Source organism: Theropithecus gelada, chromosome 7b (assembly GCF_003255815.1).
Source record: "Theropithecus gelada isolate Dixy chromosome 7b, Tgel_1.0, whole genome shotgun sequence".
Classification (NCBI taxonomy): domain Eukaryota; kingdom Metazoa; phylum Chordata; class Mammalia; order Primates; family Cercopithecidae; genus Theropithecus; species Theropithecus gelada.
In genome coordinates this window covers 61,788,594-61,810,315 of record NC_037675.1, presented here as the reverse complement: position 1 = coordinate 61,810,315, position 21,722 = coordinate 61,788,594, and the positions used below count along the sequence as shown (strand labels likewise).

The window sequence follows — 21,722 nt, the reverse complement described above, 5'->3', positions numbered from 1 at the left end:
GACTATAGTTAATAATACTGTATTGTGTTCTTGAAATTTGCTAAGAGAGTAGATCTTAAAGGTTCTCACCACACACACCCAAAAATGATTATATGAGGTGATGGATGTGTTATACGAATTAACTTGATCATGGTAATCATTTCACAATGTATGCATACGTCCAAATATCATGTACTTGGTAAATACAATTTTTATTTGTCAATTATGCCTCAGTAAACCTGGAAAAACGAAGTGAAAAGATTTTTCACACACAAAAGAATAAATCTGCTAAATTCTTACATTATCAAAACGTATGTTAGTTTTGATGCATATTAATACCAACTAGTGAGCCATATGACAGCACAGTATAATAGAACTGGTTATGCATATCTGATCTGAGGCAATTAAGCAAGAAAAACTTCTGAAACCTTCTTTTTCACTTAAATATTCTGTGAAACAGCTTAGGTTTTGGTGACTTGAGACAATTATTGAGATCATTTAGGATTAAAAACATTTCTACCAGAAATATACAATGGATTGAGGCACTTTGGAGGACTGAACTGCTTAAATGATTTCGTTTACACTCTTTATTTCACGTTGGATAGGCAGACAAAACCTAAGAGCATAAATTACCTAAAGACAGCATTTTGGACAGAAAATGTGCTTTATTTGAAACTGAGCAAATGAGTCAGTCTCAAAACGTCCATTCAACTAATATGTATTTGAATTGTGCTTGCTTTTTAAGATGTTTTGAAAAATGCTGAATTCAAAATTGAATTTTGATTATTGAATCGAATACTTTTTACTGTCTTGTTAAAGTTAATATCAATTTTATTGCTGTACTCCAAAATATTTTTAAAAACTTGTTACAAGAGGAATAAATAGGCTTTTAAAAACACTAGTCTTCAAGAAAACAGGAGAGTCCCTGACAGGTCCCTACTTCTTTGAGGGTCCCCTGACTTCAGCACCCACTTCTGGGGTTTTACGGGGCTGGCTCCGCGCTTCCACCCGCGAGGAAGGAACGGTTGCAGCCACTCAGGTCTCGTCCAAAGCGCGATCTCGCTGCTCTTCAGCGCGATCTGCAGATCCCGCGGCGTGCTCCGCGGGGTCTCTTAGGGCTGGCACCAGGGGCGTGGGGGCGGGGCTGAGCGAGGCCAGACCAAGGCTCTGGCCGTTTGGAGTCAGGATCAGCTGTGGCGTCCCCGGGCCCGGGGATCCTGAGTGGAGTTTGGGACCCCCAGGGAGGGAGGGTGTGGGCGTTTGGATCCAGAGGGGCTGTTTAGGTGCGTGGGGAAGGGAGCTGTGTGTGTCGGTTTTTCCCTGGGCCGGCGACTTTGAGGGGGAGCATGTGAGTGGGTGGGAGGAGGCTGGCTGGCCCTGCCCCTCAGAACCACCAGTGTCGCCTTTTCTCAAGGGTTGGTGCGGCCCGAGGCTGTGGGCGCGGCCGGGGATGGGTGGGGGGATGCAGTGTTGCGGCCTCGGGCGAGGGGAAGCCAGGACAGGAGGCTGTGAGGGTGGGAGTCGGCCGGCGAGCTCCCACCGCGAAGCGCGCGGGCTGTGGCCCCTGGGCTCTGAGGGGAACGGTAGACACGAACCCCGCCTCAGGCGTATGCTGTAATGCGAATTGGCAGTCCTATGAAAAACTCCGCTTTTTTGATTCTCCTTGGTAAATTCATAAGTGCGAAATCACACTGTTTCTCTAGGTTTACCCGGCTGTTGGGGAAGGGCTTTCGTTAGAATTTTGCTACACGTGGTTGTACACACGCCACCAAGGGACATATTCAGAACGTTTATTTTAAAGGGCATATCCTGTGGAGAAATCTGGGTGTCCGTGAACCCTGGAAGATCCGGACGCTTGTTGCAGTCCCACGCATAAGCGGTTATGCGGGTGCCTCCCACCCCATCCCCAAAGCTTCAAGTCGTGCGCCGACTCAACAACGATTTCTGAAGCGCTCGTTGGGCTTGGCCCAGGAAGGGACTGGGAAAGTCGCCATGGGCTCAGGGGGCCTCTCTCCTTCCAGTTCTGGCTCCGCCCACATATTCCTGTGAAGAATGCTATATTGAAAAGGTCGTTACCAAATATATCCTGTTTTGCATATGACTTAAAATCTTTCCTTATAATTTTTTTTTTTTTTCCATTTAACATAGTATCCAAGATGAATGACAGCCTGTTTGTCAGTTTGGACAGACTTTTGCTAGAATTTGGTAGGTATAAAGTGAAAAAATAGGTAGCTTTTTGTATGAGGCTTTGGCATTTTAACAATGAATTGAAGTCACAAGAGAGTTGTTTATTTTAGTCTTCCAGTATGAGCAAGACATAAGTACTAAAGAAGAGATGATTCAAAGAATTAATAGTAAGTAGCTTTGCATGATCAAGATATTTTAGTCTTTTAATTCCTTATAGCACATAATATACAATTGCCATGTTTAGGGCAACTTATTGTTGGCGTTATAACTTTTGTGTCAGTTCTCTCTAGCGACAAATAAACTGTTTACCCTAGACAAAATAGATGTGACTTAACTATAGTTGTTTGATAATAAACTTCTATATTCAGCATTTAATTATTTTGTGAAGAATTTTGTCTTAAGTAGAAATGACCCCTTAGGTGCAGTTGAAAAGATGTTATTTTTCTCTAATAACAAGTTATTTCAAATAGTTGAGTGAAATTTTTTTATCTTTATAGAAACCACCAGAAATCAGGGATCAAAATTGATAGATGCCACATTTTCAGGAATAATAATTCTGAAAAATAATGTTATCAGAGAAATAGCAAGGCAAGTCACACAAATACTGTATAGTATTTTAAGATCCGACAAAACAACCGTAAAAAATAGAGTTCTAAATTTCTTAATCGTTCTGAAAAGGTCGAGTTTAGTTATCTTTTCTGCAATCAAAAAAATACAGCATATTAAGAATTTATTTTAATCTTTTCAAGAAATTATGTCCATTTTATCTTATTTAATCACTAGTAACAAAGATAAGTGAGTTTAATAATTAATTGACATAGAGTTGATGAATAGAAATTTCACATTTTTCAGAAACAGAAGGCTTGTGTTAGTATCATTAATGAGTAAATGTTTGCACGAATTCATAGCATCTTAAGATACGATTGACCTTAGATATCACTGAATCTAGCCCTCTTATGTTAAAGATGAGGTACAAGGGACATTTATTTCTCAATCCCAACTGAAATCCTTCTTAGCTTCTGGCTATAGGATCAGGCCTGGCCCTGGTTCTCTGCATTTTAGTATACGGTTCCACCCATCTCAAGCCTCATTTCCTCTCCATTCTCTGGCTCTCTTCCTTTTAGGTAAGCTGCCATACCCATTTTTTCTACTATTTGTTTATTTTGAATTTATGATTTCTGCGTTAAGAAAATATTTCCTCTCTCTAGAATGCTGTGAAGATATTAAGGAAAACAAAGCAACTATTTGTAGGATACATGAAACTATAAATACAACAGATGAGGAAATTGATCATTACTGTAAACATAGTGAGGAGATTAAAGACAACTGTAGAAAGTGAGTATTTGAAAGAATCAATTTTCATTACATTGTTTTATTCAGGGTTTTTGAGCTTATAGTTGAAGATACTTGCTTCAAAGTAGTATTCTATATTAGCTAATGAATCAAGTTTTAATGTGCCTTGTTATGCCACTATGTAAAGGGATTATAGGAGGATCAAAAGAGAAATAGAACTAAACAGCTATAAGATCTCACTAATTCAGATCCAGTTAATCTAACTATAGACTTTTGAATAAGCTCAGTATATAAAATTCCTATTAGATAAATTTGAAACGATTTCCATTTTTGAATTTTCAAGATCTTATTTTTGTGTGAGGGAATACAGCCTAAAGTTTTTCAAAATAAACATATTTGTTAAGAATTCTTTCAACATGGCTTCAGGTTCTGGATTCTACTAGTTAACTCTAGTAGAAGACAAACATTTTGAAACAAAGGCATAAAAAGAACAAAGACTTATTACAAATATAAATTTTCTGTACTTTTATATGGATATTGTAATAAGTGCTATACTTTAGGATCATATTTGTTTTGAAATATTTTGTTATTCAAAATTTTAATAAGCCTTTTTGGGTTTTCCCCCATTACTTTTTTCCCACTGGTTTTAAGAAATTATAAAAGTAATATATACCTAGTACAAAGATTCAAGCAATATACATATATATGGTGTGAATAGCTTTTCCCTGCTTGCAGTTCCCATCCCCTACTCTGTCATCCTCTGCGTAGGTAATCATTCACATTCTTTTAGACCTTGAATAGTTAACATCATTATTACACACCCCACATACACACACACACACACCCCTGTTTATATAGGTATCTTTCCTTTTTACAAAAATGGAATCACTTCATTCTGCAACCTGCTTTTTAACATTTAACAATATGTAATACAATTCGTACTATGCATGTAATTGTATGTATATTTCATTCTTTTTAACAGCTCCATGGTATTTATGGTATTGATGTAGCCTGTTATTTAGCCATTCCCCTATTAATGGAAATTTAGGTTATTTCCAGTCATGTACAGATATACTTCTACATATAGAGATCTGATGCTATGGAATGGGCTCCTAGAAGTGAAATTGCTAAAGAGTATGCACATTTAAACATTGGGTGGATAATACCAAACTGCTCTCCAAAAAGTTTATACCAATTTATGCTCCCACCAACAATGTATGAGAACAAAATTTTATGCAGTGACACATTGATTGACTTATTATAAAGATTGTTACTTTTATAAATAGAAAATGAATTATTAAAAAACAATGTAGGAGAGTTCCTATTTCCTCATACTCTTGCCAACATTGGAATTGTCAGTGTTTAAATATTTTGGTAATCTGATCAGCCAAAACTTACATGTTGTTGATCATTTTCTTTTATTTTTATTTGGGTTTTATTGTAGTAGAGTTTACCAGTGGTTTTCCTCAATTAGCTGCATTGGGTTGTGGAAAAGTACTAATAGTTTCCCCTTAGAATCTACCGTGTCCTAGATATGTCGTACTTTGTAAAAGCTTAATTTCTGCTGGGTCTGAGGAGGGTCGGTAGGATCTGTTGATTTTAATATGTCTAAATTCATGAATACCTCCAGTGCATGATTTCAGCATACTGGTTATGAGATTTAAATGTGAAATATGAATCTGTGAAAGTACTAGAAAAATAAAAGTGCTATATAATCTTTGAGAGAGGAAGGTCTTTCTAAATATGTCACCAAAATCAGAAACCACATAGGAAATGATGGATAAATATGACTGCACACAAATTAAAGAGAAAAATACCCTATAATGATGTGAAAGACAAAAGGATAAGCTAGGAAAAGTGTCAAATAAGGATTGTTTAAAAACATAAAATACTTGTAGAAATAATAAGAAAAAGCAAAAGTACTATTAGAAAAATGAGCAAAGAAGGTAAACGGGTAAATACCAAAATGAAAAAAATACACAAGTCTAACATGTGCAGAAATGCTCAATCTTACTAATAGAAATAATCTAAATTAAAGCAATAATTAAATGCTATTATTTTTGCCTCTGAGTTTTGCTGAGAATAAAAAAAAAACCACCTGGCACTGGCAAGAAATAAGAATATCAACTCTCATACACCGTAGGAGTGTACAGTAGTATAAATCTTTTAGATGACATGCCAGTATATATTTTTAAAAGCTTTAAAACTAAGCATGATTTTTTTAAAAATAGAGATGGAGTTTCACTGTGTTGCTCAGGCTGGTCTTGAACTCCTGGACTCGAGTGATCCTCCCACTTTGGCCCCCGAAAGTGCTGGGATTATACATGTCAGCCACCGCGTCTGGCCCAAACATAATTTTTGATTAAGTGATTCAATTTCTGAGAATTTTTCGTAAGGAACTAGAGATCCTCTCAAAGATGTAATGTACAACCAAATGTTTATGTCAGTCTTTTTTTCCATACACAGAACATTTTTAAAATTTATTTTTAATTGAAAATTATGTATGTTTAGGAGGTACAATGTGATGTTTTGATCTGTGTATACATTGTCGAAAGAATCAAGCTAATTAAGATATTCATCACCTTACCAACTTATTATTTTTGGGATGAGAATGTTAAAAAGCTATTTTTCTAGCACTTTTGAAATATATATTATTTAACTGTAGTCACTATACAGTGCAATAGATCACTAATTTTTTTTCCTCCACTCCAACTTAAACTTTGTGTTCTTTGATCAACATTTTCCCTTTCCCCATTTTTTCTTTACCTCAGCCCCACCTCTGGTAACCACCTTTCTACTCTCTGTTTATATGAGATTGACTTTTTTAGATTCTACATATAAGTGAGATCATACAGTATTTGCCATTACCTGCCTGGCTTATTTCACTTAGCATAACATCCTTTAGTTCCATGTGTGTTGTCTTGAATGACGGAATTTCCTACTTTTTTTCGGGCTGTATGGTATTTTATTGTGTATCTATGCCACACTTTCGTTATCCATCATCTCTTGTGGGACACTTAGGTTGCTTCCATATGTTGATATTATGAATAATGCTAAAATGAATATGGGAGGGCAGATGTCTCTTTGATGTACTGATTTCATTCCCTTTGAACAAATACTCAAAAGTGGGATGGCTGGATCATATGGTAATTCTACTTTTAGTTTTTTGAGGACCTGCCATACTATTTTCTGAAGTAGCTATACTAATTTACACTTCCACCAACAGTGTCCAAGAGTTTCCTTTTCTCCACATCCTCCCCAAAACTTGTTGTTATTCACCTTTTTTATTTTTTGAGATGGAGTTTCACTGCTGTCACCCAGGCAGGAGTGCAATGGCACAATCTTGGCTCACTGCGACCTCTACCCTCCACCTCCCGGGTTCAAGCGATTCTCCTGTCTCAGCCTCCTGAGTAGCTGGGATTACAGGCATGCGCAACCATGCCCAGCGACTTTTTGTATTGTTAGTAGAGACAGGGTTTCACATGTTGGCCAGGCTGGTCTTGAACTCCTGACCTCAGGTGATCCGCCTGCCTCACCCTCCCAAAGTAATGGGATTACAGGTGTGGGCCACCACACCCAGCCTTATTCATCTTTTTGATAACAGCCATTCTAACAGGTGTGAGGTAATTTCTTATTTTTGGTTTTAATTTGAATTCCCCGGATGATTAGAGGTATTGAGCATTTTTTCATATGTCTGTTGGCCATTTGTATCTCTTTGAGAAATGTCTATTCAGATCCTTTGCCCATTTAAAATATCAGGTTATTTATTTATTTTTTCTATTGAGTTGAGTTCTATTTCAGTCTTTTTGTAATGATAGGAAAATATTAGGAGCAACTCTAATGTTCAGCATTAGGGAACTGGTTAAATGAGTTTTGGTGTATCCATGTGAATGAACGCTAGGCAGCCAATAAAATTGTGATATAGGCGTTTATTTGTTGACATGGGAAGATGTTAACAGTAAAGGAAGTCTTTTAAAAAGCAAGGTCTCCAACTTGCTTTTTAAAATTATGAATTGGTCAAAGCAGGTTAAATAACAATATTCATAATATTAAGCCAATTTAGTAATTGTATATTTATATATAATTACAAAAAGTCTGGAAGGATGTACATCAAAAGGCCTATAGTGAATACCTTCTCAATGAACATGTAGTTTTATGGAATTTTAAAATAATTCCGATTTTTATTTTAGATTCGGGGGCATATGTGCAAGTTTATGAGATAGGTATATTGTGTGATGCTGAGGTTTGGGGTATGACTGATCCCATCACCCAGGTAGTAAGCATAGTACTCAATAGTTTTTCACCTCTCCCCCCATACTAGTTTCTAGTGTCTAGTGTTGCTATCTTTACAACCATGAGTATTTATGATATTTTAAAATATTGGGAATATATGTATGTATAATTTTTGACCTTCTAATTTCATTTTGGAGAATATTTTCTCAGGAAATGATCAGAAAATCAGGCAAATATTTAGGTACAAGTTCTGTTACTAAGTGATAAAAAGAGGGTAAGATCTCAATGATGTTAAAATGTATCATTATAGTAACGTGTAGAAACAATTTATTAAAACAATAATAGTAGTCATTATTCAATATTGAGAATATGATTAATAGTTATTGTCTTACATATACTTTTCTGTGCTTCCAAATTGGGCATGTATACTTTTTGAATCTGAAAAAAATGTTAGAAAAAAGGGAAATATTTGAACAATACTTAGACTGGAAGCCACCATGGTCTATATTCATTTTAGATTTTTGTATTGGTAATATTCTTTCAAGTTACATAATAAAAATGTATAAGGGAATATTTGTTATATTCGTATTGTCTGATTTTGTAATTCGTTTGCTCTGGTTTATCTTTTTTTGTTACTCAGGATGATGTGACACCTGTTTTCTAAGTGTTAAAGGAGCAAAAAGCCTCTCTTTAGTCCTTATTCTAGTTCTTTGAATGCTTACTCCAAAAGAATTTTTTTGGCCAAAATCTTAGAAATGTGATGAGAGAGAAAGGCTGATATTGGAGTGTTATAAAGTGTATAATAGAAATGCCATAGCAATACACAATCCAGCCATGTCACATTTGCTCTTTCCCTAGTAATGGTTCAAAAACAAGTTTAATATAAAAATTCATGAATATTGATATTTGAGTATAATAGTCCACAAATGGAGGTAGTGGGAGTGATATGAGATGGAAATACTTTTCTTGATGTAAGCTTGTTTTCTCCAGGAAGAGAAAGATTCATTTCTCTTCAAATGATTATGTTCATTTTTTAATTATCTCTGTCAATTTGTTTATCATTCCATGTTGCTAATTACAAATATATTTTTTTCTATAGCTGGAAGCCAACATGTGATGTTTTTCATAAACATGAAGATTATATGCAGGATCAACTTACTATTTATCAAGAAACTACTGAAAAAGACAAGTATAATACATATATTAAGTTTATCAATTCTATAAGTTTGTATTACTAGGACATGGTGTGTAAGAATGTCAATTGAAAAATGTAGCCATTTTGTACTATGAAGGAGTTTTTGATTTTAAGTAAATGTAGTATTTTGGACTCCTTGGGTGCAGTGGAAGGTTCTACCTACTTGTTGTAAAGCTCTCTCTGACCCTAGATATATTTAGATATGGCCTTAGATATAAACTCTTTCTCAGTAGCAATTATTATAGCAGAGTCCATCAATTAATGGTCTTTATGAGTGAACTGTTTAGGCAAACATCTGGGGGAATAGTTAACTGTAGAATTAGCTTATTACAAATTTGGGATATTGATTTTTGAAGGATATTTTATATCAAACTTGTATATCTTAGACTGCTGATTTAATGGAGTGGTTATATTCTAATAGAGAAACACCAATAATTGTATGAATTTATTATATGTATAATCACATTGTCTTGGGGATTAAATGTAATTAGTGAATGTAATGAAACAAGGCAAGAGACTTTGAACACATTATATAGCATTAAAATTTCACTTAATATAAAACATTGAAATGTTTTTATTTTTAGTATAATTGGATGAGAGCAGTATGTATTTTTATATTGTAACTAAACACATATGTGCAAAATCTAGAATGCAATACTCTATATATTCAAAGACAAGTCTTAAGAAAAGGCAGGGACTAAAGTTATAGATATGGACTTCATTTTGAAATTATGGAAATACATGAGATTGCCCATGGAAATATATGGAGCAAAAAGAGGAGAAAGCTGGAGTACACCATCATCTAGAGGGTAGACAGAGGGTGGGATCACTGAAGGAGACTTGTGTTGTCATTTATACATCCTGCTTTATTTAAAAAAGGATTTTAGATGATTTGACTAAATAATCATCTTCAAAGGATAGTGTTTAAAGAAACTAGATTAAAAATCAAGGCTACAGAGAAGTAAGGAAAATATAGGAAATTGAAGGTTTTGATGAAGTTAGAAATTCATGCTATGTATCCCACACATTTGTTAGATACAGGCAGGAATTAAGCTTTCAAATTCCTAGTAGTCAAGGCATTGTGGAAATATAATCAGTTTGGGATTCATAATATTCATTTAAAAAAACAGGTCAATTGCTTAGGGTAAGTAGAGGCTTCTCCTGAGGCTTGAGAGAAATTTGTCCCCTGGGTCCTCTAAAGGGGAAATTGTGCAATGTATTTCAGTGACCGCCCCCAGCCCCAAAGACAATATATATAACTGCTTCTTATAACATTTATCAATGTAAGTCATGACTATAAAACATTAATTCTTAAAAATGATTCTGTAAGAGGCTAAAGCAAACCAGTTAAAATATGTACTTCTCTCACGGTGTTTGTTATAGAGGACTTCTGTGAGCTAACTGAAGGTATTAAAGTGAAAACAGTTGTCTGTTTCTTTCTTAAACCAGCCACGTAGCTTAATTGAATTGATGATTCAGTACCAGGCATTTATAAATGGAAAATAACTCATTTGTTGGTTTCGTGGATAATGGAGGAAGTAGAGGCACCAGTTGCTTGTTTCTCCTAATCTCCCATCCCTGTTCAAGTCGTTCATGAAAAATAGTATTGCTGGCACGGATGAGATAATAATGGCTCTTCTTTAACTATGACATAGCTATGCTAGGCTCTGCTGGAGTTTCTATATGGAGTATGTTAGAAGAGTGAGCATGAATATACAGTATGAATAGGGTGGATGTGGTATGTTCATCTCACCTGGAACTGGTGACCCAGGCTTAATTTTCTTATAGGTATTTCTTCCCTGTACCATTTTTCCCAAGCTATTAAATAGTAAGTGGGTCTTAATTAGCAAGTATGCATTTAGAGGAATAGGAGCTTGTTTAGGGCTGAACTGCTTTTTCTTGCTAAAGGGGACAGTTTAGTAATATTAAGAAATTAAAACTTTCTTAAGATTCAGACCTGCTCACCAGCACAGGGCTATTATCCTTACTTTTCTTCTCATGTGTGCAGTTTTTGAAGACTTGTTCTTCCCTAATCTGCTAAGGTGAGATAATCAGAGTATTTTTTAAGAAACTCCCCCATAGAGTATACTTTGATCCAAGAAATGACAAAATCTTGAGGAATGTAAGAACCATATATTTTCAAAAATTTTTCTATGATTTTTTTTGAAACTAAGTATTTGATAAGAATTGGGCAAAAAGAAGATTTAAGAATATATTTTCTATAAAGAACTGGATTTAACATTTTCAATGTTGTTGATTAGAGTTGGCAAACTTTTATGGTAAAGGACCAGATAGTAAGTATTAATATTTTAACCTTAGTGGGCCAACATCTGTCATGACTACTCAACTCTACTATTAAGGCACCAGAGAATTTCAGATAATATGTAAATAAATGAGCTATAATCTAATAAAACTTTATTTATGGACACTGAAGTTGAAATTTCATATAATTTTAATGTGTCATGGAATAAACTTTTGATTTTTTTCAATCATTGAAACATGTAAAAATCATTCATAGTTCATAGGCTGTACAAAAAAAAATGGCAGATTAGATTTGGCCCATAGGTCATTGTAATTTTGATTCTTGTAGAATCGAGCACAGGTCAAATAAGAAAAAAAGGTTAATGTCCTTTTGCAAGAATTAACTGTCTCATTTAAGATTTGTGCCTGGCCGGGCGCGGTGGCTCAAGCCTGTAATCCCAGCACTTTGGGAGGCCGAGGCGGGCGGATCACGAGGTCAGGAGATCGAGACCATCCTGGCTAACATGGTGAAACCCCGTCTCTACTAAAAATACAAAAAACTAGCCGGGCGTGGTGGCGGGCGCCTGTAGTCCCAGCTACTCGGAGGCTGAGGCAGGAGAATGGCCTGAACCTGGGAGGCGGAGCTTGCAGTGAGCCGAGATCGCGCCACTGCACTCCAGCCTGGGTGACACAGCGCGAGACTCCGTCTCAAAAAAAAAAAAAAAAGATTTGTGCCTAAGTAGATGAGCGGCCACTACTACTGGAGCTGGACCAGAGGAGTTCTTCTAAACCGTGATAAAATTTTCTTCATAAAATAGTTATGGGGTATACATGATGGTGAACCAGAGTTCTAACACATAGAACATGACTTCATGTGGTAATTTTAGCTAATGAAAATTGAAGATTAAAAATATATGGTTATAGAAGTAGCTGAGCTGGGGAGAGTAGAGACTCAGAAGCCAGGGGAGATAGAGGTTCTACTAGGAGTAAGTGATCAGAAGAACCAGGTTCTGCAGTGTTAATTAAGAGCAGTACTAAAAAGAAATCATTCAGTTGGACAAATTTGATCATTGGTGACCTTGGGAAGAATAGCATCATTAAAATGATGGGAGTAGGAGTTAAATTGAATAGAATTAGGAAGTGAATAACTCAGATAATGAAGAAAAAGAGTCAAGTTGAGAAGTGTGGTGGAGTTAAGGAAAGTCTGAAGGACAGGCAATATTGAGGGAAGCAAGAATAAGAAGACATTTGATTTGCCTTTTATGCCTAATTTAATAGACTTTAACAGTCTATTTGCAAAGCTTTTAGATCTATTGTTGTTACATAGACATAATTTCTTTTAATTTTAACAGAGAAATGTATCATGATTATATACGTCAATATAAAGAAGTTTTGAAGCAATACCAACTAAAATACTCAGAAACACCCTTTTCATGTGAATATTATGAGAAGAAAAGAGAACATGAAGAAATTCAAAGCAGAGTGTTGGCATGTACTGAACAATTAAAAATGAATGAAACAATTTTTATGAAATTTCAAGGTATTAATATTTTTATCATTTTGTTTTAATTATGGTATCTTTGTAACAAAAAGAAGATAATAAATCAGCTTATGCTATGACTTTGTTTTTCAGTGCCTGCTCCCTTTCCATCACTTATTAAATGGACATTAAACATGTATCCACAATAGTATTTGTACTTATAATTTTTATTAGATAAGCATTGTTTTGTATTTTGTTACTGTGTTTCCTTTGTGAGAATAACATGGATTTGTTTTGTGTTTAATTAAAAGATTTTAAAAGTCATTTTAAAGGTCATCTTGGATTCATTTTCATGTATATTCATGTGATCAGAAGCAAGCAACTTTGGTAAGAATAAAATGGCATATATATTTGGGTTTAAGTGGTGTATCTTAGGAACCAAACCATGAAAATGTCATATTGGTCTGTCTTACCAAAGAAAATTCCAGTTAAATTCCTTGATTATTACTTGTTAGAATGGAAGGTGCAAAGGACGTGAGTTACATTTATTCATTCATCTATCATTGGAAACCTACCTTGTGCCAGGCAATACTGAAGATGATACAGAGCTCTTTTCCAAGGAGCTCAGAGTTTAGTAGGGAAGACAGACATGTAAACAAATAATTCTAATACAGTACCACTGTAATAGATGCCTAAGTAATTCTTAATTGGTCTAAGTCTCACCTGTTCGTCAGAGAGCTCTTCCCTGATGATGAACTTGAAACTTTAATCCTCTTTCAACCTCCGCAATCCTTCATATGCTTTCCTATCAGATTATAACTCCACTATTTGTACTAAGTCTTCTTTATCCCTGCATTCTACCTTCCTTTCTGTCTGCTTCATTCTAAACCATCCTTTTAACTCTTCTGCTGCTAGCTTTTTCCATGTTTTGGTTTTAGTCTCTTCGATTTTTTGCTGTTCATTTGCTGCCCATTTGTGCTTTAACTTTTCAGTGGGAAGGGGCAAAAGTTCGTAGATGCGGAAGGTATAGCAAGGGTTTAGGGAGTTGGATGTGGAATGGGATGAGATACAAGGTTGCATGACAAACAGGAAGAGGTGAATGGAGGTAGGAAGATTTGAAGATTAGGATTTAATTATCTGTATCTAACATTTTAATGGAAACTTGATAACAATAGACTTATAAATCATGATTCACCTGAAATTTTATATTCTATCTTATAAATCATACATATTTTAAGGCAGAATAGGAAAGCCCTGATTAATTTTCTCTGGAATTCTTGTTAACTGTCACTATTCTATCATTTTCAAATTCTCCTAAATGGATTGTAATTTAGGACATTGTATTAGCTAAGAACCATGTGGAATGTCTATTAATAGCTGAGGATTTTTTACTTGAAATTGGGCACAAATCCAGTTCAAGTAGAAAGTCCAAATTGAAGATCTGCCTCTCTTTTGAGTTCTGTAGGGTACACTGATGAGCCTTACAGAGCAAGAAAAGGGAAATTTGGTCGATTTTGTTTTTGTCCAGCATACTGTTGTTGGCTTGAAATGAGTATAATATTGTCTTTGAACAAATAAATAATGGAAGCACATAAGTTAAATTTGGGCCTGAATTATGTTTTATTAGTTATGGCAAGTGACACAATGAACTTTGATTTAAAAAGCAAAAAAAAAAAAAAAAGACTACCCTGTGAAATACTTAACTGAAATAATCCTAACAAATATTTTGTATTAAATGTTATTTTTAAGCTCAATATATAACATAAACAATAAATTATCTTTGTTAGTCTACCAAATGTTTATGTTGTTCTCCTGTTTTCAGATACTGTTTTTAATATTGTTTACTGTTTATATGGAATGTACATATAAATGATGTCATAATCATTTCTGATATGGTATATATATTATAAATTTAAAATTTACTTACATGACATAGTTCCTTAACTTAAGAAGTGTTAATTTGAGATGTAAAACACAAGATATTCTTAAAAATGCCAGCAATTTTACCAAAAGTTCATCTGAATTGAAGAAAGAAGTAGATGAAATGGAAATAGAAATTAATTATTTAAACCAGGTATATATTTTGTTATATATTTCTAATATGTGTATTAATGTATAAATATAGTGGTATGTTAGTTGACAGTTTTAGAAGAGCTATTTTTACGACAGCCTGATATGGAGAAAGGTTTAAGATAATTTATTTGCCTCAGATTACCTTTGGAGCCAAAATGTATTTTAGGTACTGAATATATTAAACTGAGTTTTGGGGAATAGTTTAGCTTTCTTTGAGGTCTGAGGAGAGAACATGAGGAAGGAATAAGATGCAGCATAATAACAGGATTTTAAAGGCAGTAAAAGACCTACGCCAGGGTTTTTTTAAAAGGTAGTAGATAAAGAATTAAACTTGAAAAATACATGACTATAATCTTTAGCGAGCTAGGCTAGAACTAGTGTAGCCTTTTCCGTCTCAAAAAAAAAAATTTTTTTTCTTGGATACGTTTGGATGCCATCCACGAAATTGTGGCTTTTATTTACATAGGTATGATAACCCATCAAAGTCGCTTCCAAATTCTGAGAAAAATTTGAATACCTTATTTTCCAAATGTTTGAAAATTCTGTTAAATATTGTATTCTTATCATTCATTAACTATGAGGTACTAAATAACAGTAATATCATTTTAGTAAACAGAAGAAAGTAGATGCCATTTCCTTTAAAATATATGGTAACTGTGTCCTTATGTAAGGAATCAATGTCTACTTTGCTTATGACTATCTGTTTTTAAAAAGATTGGAGTTTGTTAAAATCTACATTTGCCAGTGGAATTGTAAGGAAGAGTTAAAGGGGTGCAATTTATTGTTAATTTTGTTTTTGTTTTAATAACTGTAAATAGACGATAGTAGATACTATCAAAAATATGAATCTTAAGAGTATATAGAAAAACATAAGATAAAGCATATCTTTTTTACTGCTTTGCAAGTAATTATTTTGTTTTGCATTCCCATTTGTCTTTTTAGCAGATATCTAGGCATTATGAAACTAAGGCTCTTTCAGAAACTCTGGAAGAAAAGAACAAAAATGTAGAAAACAGAAAAGAACTGAAAGAAAGGTATAGGTAACCTTTAAAATTAGATTTTATGTGAACAGATATTTTGCATCTAAAAGTTTGATTCTATATTCCATCCCAAACCACTAATATTTACACAGTATTGGTAAATTTTGTTGTGCAGGCTATTTTCTATTAATTTCTTATGAAAAATATTATTAACTTAAATATTTTGAACTAGTACTAAAATCTGCTTGTTATTTAGTAAGGCTGAGGATAATATGTAAAGAGAAATAGAGTAGCAGCAGCAAATCTGCTGTTCTAGAACCTGTCAGTTGTATAAGTCATCCAGTGTTTTCCATGATGGGCCAGCAATAGGAGTAAAACAGAAACAATAGTGGGAATAGCAAGGTATTTACTTTTTTATCACCCTGTCCACCTTGACCAGTTCTTCCTTTGCTATAGAGTGAAGATGAGTCAAAGCATGCTGCTAAATGTGTGACATCGTATTTCCTTGTCTTTTGTTTTAATGGTGATAAAATAGAGATTAGTTATAGAGGCAAAAAAAAAAAAAAAAAAGATGGGATCTGCCTGTTATCATATGACAGAAAAATAGATGTATTACTATTGCTGTTTCTGATCAACTTTTACTTTTCCCTCCTACTTAATCCTTTTTCATTCTTCTAAAACTCCTTTCCTCAAGTTCCATGGCCCTTAATCTGATTTTTCAACATACTCTTCTGTCAGGTTAATTTCCCTGATCCTACTTTTTTGGAAGTGTTATTTTCTCGATTCCTCCACTCCCATGTACCACATTCAATGCAAGTATGTCTTTAATTTTGTAATGAAGTTAATTGAAAAAATAGGTAAATAGATGGAATTTTACTTTATTGAAAAATTCCATATATTTACAGAAACATATGAATATTTAGTCATTTTTAACTCAATATATATTCTGACAGTGTTTATTCTATTTCTTTGATTTAGGTAAAATTTAGTGAAAACTATTCCTTCAGTAAAAAACTTAAAAGACCCATTTATGATTATAATACTGTTTTAACAATTTCTGTATTCATGTTGGTTGATTTATTTCTGAATATGTCTTTTTAAAGTTTGAAGTACCATGAAATCTGAAGCATGCTATTTGTAGTTACAAGTTTTGGCTTAAAATGTTTTCGACATGTGTAGAAAGTCTTTTTCAATTATTATATTTTAAAAACAAGAGTGGACTATATTGGGAAGAGCACTGAACTTAATCAGGGGAAGTGTGGTTTTGCTCTGACACCACTACTAAGTAATTCAGTCATTTTGGGCAAGTCTATTAAATTCTTTGGAACTCAGTTTTATTATCTGCAAAATGAGTGGTTTTTATTATATAGTATCTAAATATGCCTCCTAGCTTTAAAATATGTTAATTTTAACTTATCTAATATTTAATGTAATTCACCTTTCTCTTTAGAATTTTTGAAAAAGATGAACATGTACCTGCATTTAATAAAACTCAAAGCAGTCAATTATTTCTTCCTTATGAATCTCAGAAATTAGTAAGACCAATAAAGATGCATTCTTCAGAACCAAGAATTGCAGGTATAATATCTGTTTGTTATTCAAAAACATCATTTTTTTTTTGCAAACACACAGAAGAAATAAAAGGGAGCAATTTTATTTATCATTCGGTGTAAGCAAAAACAATACTGGGGACCTATAAACTCAAGAAAGTGCTGCTTTGAATCTTTCTGAGAGCAAACAAAATATGTCTCCTATACCTAACTTTTTTCTCTTGAGAAAGGAATTATTCACACAATAATTTTCAAAAACAGTGTCTGGCCTGGTTGCACAACTATTAGAGGAGGATGAAAAATTACGTATTTTTCATTTGAGGAGTTGATTATCAATATGTGTGACTTAGGTAAAAGACTTATGCTAATAGTATCTGTAACTTAGTCACTGAGATATTTGAGTCAAGTTTCATTCAGTGGCTCTGCAGATTAAATGAACTATTAGGTTGGTGCAAAAGTAATCACAGTTTTTGCCATTGCTTTTAATTAAAATTTAATGGCATTTGCCATTACATAACGGTTTTGGCATTAAAAGTAATGGTAGGCCGGGCGCGGTGGCTCAAGCCTGTAATCCCAGCACTTTGGGAGGCCGAGACGGGCGGATCACGAGGTCAGGAGATCGAGACCATCCTGGCTAACCTGGTGAAACCCCGTCTCTACTAAAAAAAATACAAAAAACTAGCCGGGCGTGGTGGCGGGCGCCTGTAGTCCCAGCTACTCGGGAGGCTGAAGCAGGAGAATGGCGTAAACCTGGGAGGCGGAGCTTGCAGCGAGCTGAGATCCGGCCACTGCACTCCAGCCTGGGGGACAGAGCGAAGCTCCGTCTCAAAAAAAAAAAAGTAATGGTAAAAACCATGATTACTTTTGCGCCAACCTAATATATTATATTAGATTAACTACACTGGCTAGTTTCTTTGTCTCCTCAACCACTCTGTCTTCTTTGGTGTCATTTCATCTTCATAGTTATTGTAAAGCTATTATATAGTAAGGAATTAAGAGTTTTAAAATAATTTCATAATTCCATATTTTAATTTAAACTAAATATTCATGTGGATTTGATTTTCTAAATTATAAGTTTAGGTTAAATGTTGGGGAAGATACTTGATTCTGTTTCCAGAGTTGATTTAAAGTAGTACTGTTTAATAATCTAGATGTAAAAGAAGAAAGTTCTGTGAATCAGTCAAAGCTTGCCAATATTGACTTCAGACAAAAAGAAAATGATACACAGGTAGGTATCTCTTTTTTAGTAGTATAAATTAAATACCTGCTTGCATTAAATGTAATAATGAATGTACTACCCTTAAGACACAGACGGGTGTGTGTGTGTGTGTGTGTTATAAATTTATTAAATCAGCCATTAGTGCAAACTCAAGGTCTAAAAAATTTAAAGGTGTTTCAATATGGTATTCTGATTGTATACTGTAACTTGTCCCCTTATTCCTAAAAATAATAGAAAAAGATATTTTAAAATACCAAGCCCTGTACATAGTAGACCCAAAACTGTGAGAAGTTCCTGAAGGAAAAATAGCAGGATTGGATTGAAGAGGTAAATTATTGCCCAGGACATGCACAGGATAATACTGTTCCACAAGATAAAGGTATATGGACGATGAGTAAGGTAATTGGTTGCATTACCTCAGTCGTAGTTAGTTTACTTAACCCCCTGTTCATCTTATATCCACTGTATCTTTGGCCAGGCATCAGCAGTGGAATGACTGACTCCAGGTGGAAGCAGTGAATATGGAAGTTTGGGTGAGAGAGATAGGCAGGTCCCCTGGGTGGTTCTTGATGCCCATGAAGAGTAAGGAGCATACCACCCAGAGAGCTAACTGCTGCTGGCACACTTTTTTATCTTTCCCCATTCTTCCTGAAAATAGTCCAGAGGGAAAGCCTCAATGAAAAATATAATTGCTCTTACACTGGTAATGGTGACCAAAGTAATTAGTGAAACTCAAGTGTAAACATGTGTAACTTAAAAAAATTTTTTAATCTGGTACTGAAATTCCAGATAATGTCAATATGGGATGAAGGTGGAAAAATAAATGAGAAAAATAAGTTTACTAGAGTTCTATTTTTTATTTAAGGATAGAGGTAGGGAGAAGATATGAACACTGATGAACTCCATACATTGTTGGAAAAATGTAAATTTATGCATATATATTAAACATTTAAGGGTAACCACCAGAAGAGAAATAGAATGTGTTAGTTTTAAAAAAGTAGAATAAAATAGATAAAACAAAATTAATTAGTCCAACAAAAGACAGTAATGGGGGTAAAAATAAAACAGCTAGAAAGCATTGTAAATAGAAAACGAATAAGGTGCCAGAAATAGTTCTGAACAAATTAGTAACCACAAAAATGTGACTGAGTTAAACCCCCATTAAAAGACAGAACTACTTCTATGGGATATATAAACAAAATACAAGTATATGCTGTTAAAGCAGAAGAGCAGAAACAACTTGACATTGAGACTGAAAAAAAAGAAAATATATCAGGCAAATGCAAACAAAAACAAGGCAGATGTAACAATGTTGTATGAAATAGAGTTCAGGGTGAAAAGCATTAATGGGGTAAATACATTTCATATTTTTAAAAAGAACAATTTACCAAGAAATTATAAAAACCACAATGTGCTAAATTATTTCAAGTTTCAAAACATGTAAAGCAGAATTTGACAGACTTTCAAATAAATGGTTAAATACACAGTTAAAACAAGAAGCTTAATATAGTCTCTCAAAAAAAGTACTGATTGTGAGTTTAGGAGTTGAGTTTGGCTATATGTGAAACAATATAAAACCAAACCAGTGAAATGATAGCATCTTAAACAAGATAAACATGAATTTTTCTCTTACTTGCCGTAAAATTCTAAAGTAGGTGATTCAGATTCAGGACTGATAGCATCATCTCAACAATGTCGTTATTTTTCAAGCTTCATCTATGTTTTGTTTTCCTGCTATTTTTCATGCTATGCTTTTACCTTTAGGTCACTTCATGGTCAGAAGGTAACTATGTAAATGTGCCATCATATCTGCCTTCCAGGCAGGAAAGAAATAGGGGAGAAGGGCCAGCTGAGTCAGCCCCATTTTTAAGGATTTTTCCCGGAAGCTCCGTAAACAATTTATGATATCATTTCATTGGCCAGAACTTGGTCACTTGGGTACCTCTATCTGCAGGAGAGGTTGGGAAACAGGGTTTTTTTGTTTGTTTCTTTGTTTTTTAAAGTAGAACACAAGGAGAAATTAGATTTTGGATAGGACAGGCAAATGGCAGTTTCTGCCACAGAGGTAAATCAAATGGGTGAAAAATAAATAAGAATTTAGGGAATCTGAATAGCACAATTAGCAAACTTTGTGCTCAACATACACAGAATACAGTTAAGTTTTTATTTGCAATATTAACCAAAATTGACCCATTACTAGAATAAAAAGTATATCTCAATGAATTCTAAAAAGTTGCTATTTTTACTTACTATAATTTAAAAAATACAAGTCAAACACAAAGGTAGCCCTCCCCTAAAAAACTTGCAAGATAAAGAGGGGGATCTGTATGGCCATATGTCAAAATATCCATTATTTTTCTTCTTTCCTTGAGGTATAATTCATATGCCATGAAAGTTACCACTTAAAAGTGTAGATTTAGTGGTTTTTAGTGTATCATAAGGTTGTGCAACCATTATCACTCTAATTCCAGAATATTTCCATCACCCGAAACATTTGTAAATATTATCAAAACATAGTAATTATAATAAATAATGTGGTGAAGGAAAAAGACAAAGTGAACAACAGACTACATAAAAATAAAAACTTATATGTGACAAAAGACACTAACAAAGTTAAAAGACAATAACAAAATGAGCAAAATATTGGTATCCACAATGTATACTATATAAAGAAGTACATAGTAACTCTTACAAATTAATAAAGAGATAATAAAAATGGACAAAAAATAAGAAGGCAGTTTATAAAAAGGGAAAGCCAAAGGATCACTAAACATAACAAGATGCCAGACCCCAGAAGTATAGGGAAATGCAAATTAAACCATTGAAATGCCTGGTTTTACCTATCAGGTTAGCAGACTTAAAATATTTGCTTGGTAATATTTAGTGAGGTCAAGAATAGTGGAAGTGTAATTTGGTACAACCACTTTGGAGGACTGATTCACAATATAAATTTATTACAAATAAAAATGTATATAGTTAGCAGTTCTACTGCTTGACATCTACTCGAAACAAATATTTGAAATATTTGTACAGGTATTTGTACCAGGAGACATATACAGACGTGTATTCTCCTTGCAGGTGTGTCCAGTCTTTTGACTTGCCTGGGCCACACTGGAAAAAGAGAATTGTATTGGGCCGCACATAAAATACACTAACACTAACAATAGCTGATGAACTAAAAAATAAATAAATAAAATAAAACCTTGAAAAAAATCTCATGTTTTAAGAAAGTTTACAAATTTGTATTGGGCCACAGTCAGAGCCATTTTGGACTGCATGCAGCCTGCAGGCC

General features: G+C 34.1%; 1 protein-coding gene across 1 annotated transcript in view; it reads left to right on the top strand.

The window, feature by feature from the left end:
* The first annotated feature begins 1,102 nt into the window (after nt 1-1,102).
* The window catches only part of C7BH14orf39 (chromosome 7b C14orf39 homolog), a 44,610-nt gene continuing 23,990 nt past the window's right edge, over nt 1,103-21,722 (top strand). Inside the window, exons 1-11 of the mRNA XM_025392545.1 lie at nt 1,103-1,262; nt 2,128-2,184; nt 2,277-2,333; nt 3,375-3,501; nt 8,792-8,881; nt 12,481-12,668; nt 12,762-12,804; nt 14,562-14,682; nt 15,624-15,715; nt 17,112-17,239; nt 18,363-18,439. Of these exons, the coding sequence (XP_025248330.1) occupies nt 2,136-2,184; nt 2,277-2,333; nt 3,375-3,501; nt 8,792-8,881; nt 12,481-12,668; nt 12,762-12,804; nt 14,562-14,682; nt 15,624-15,715; nt 17,112-17,239; nt 18,363-18,439 (972 nt within the window). The 5' untranslated portion in view covers nt 1,103-1,262; nt 2,128-2,135. The remainder of the gene's footprint in view (nt 1,263-2,127; nt 2,185-2,276; nt 2,334-3,374; nt 3,502-8,791; nt 8,882-12,480; nt 12,669-12,761; nt 12,805-14,561; nt 14,683-15,623; nt 15,716-17,111; nt 17,240-18,362; nt 18,440-21,722) is intronic.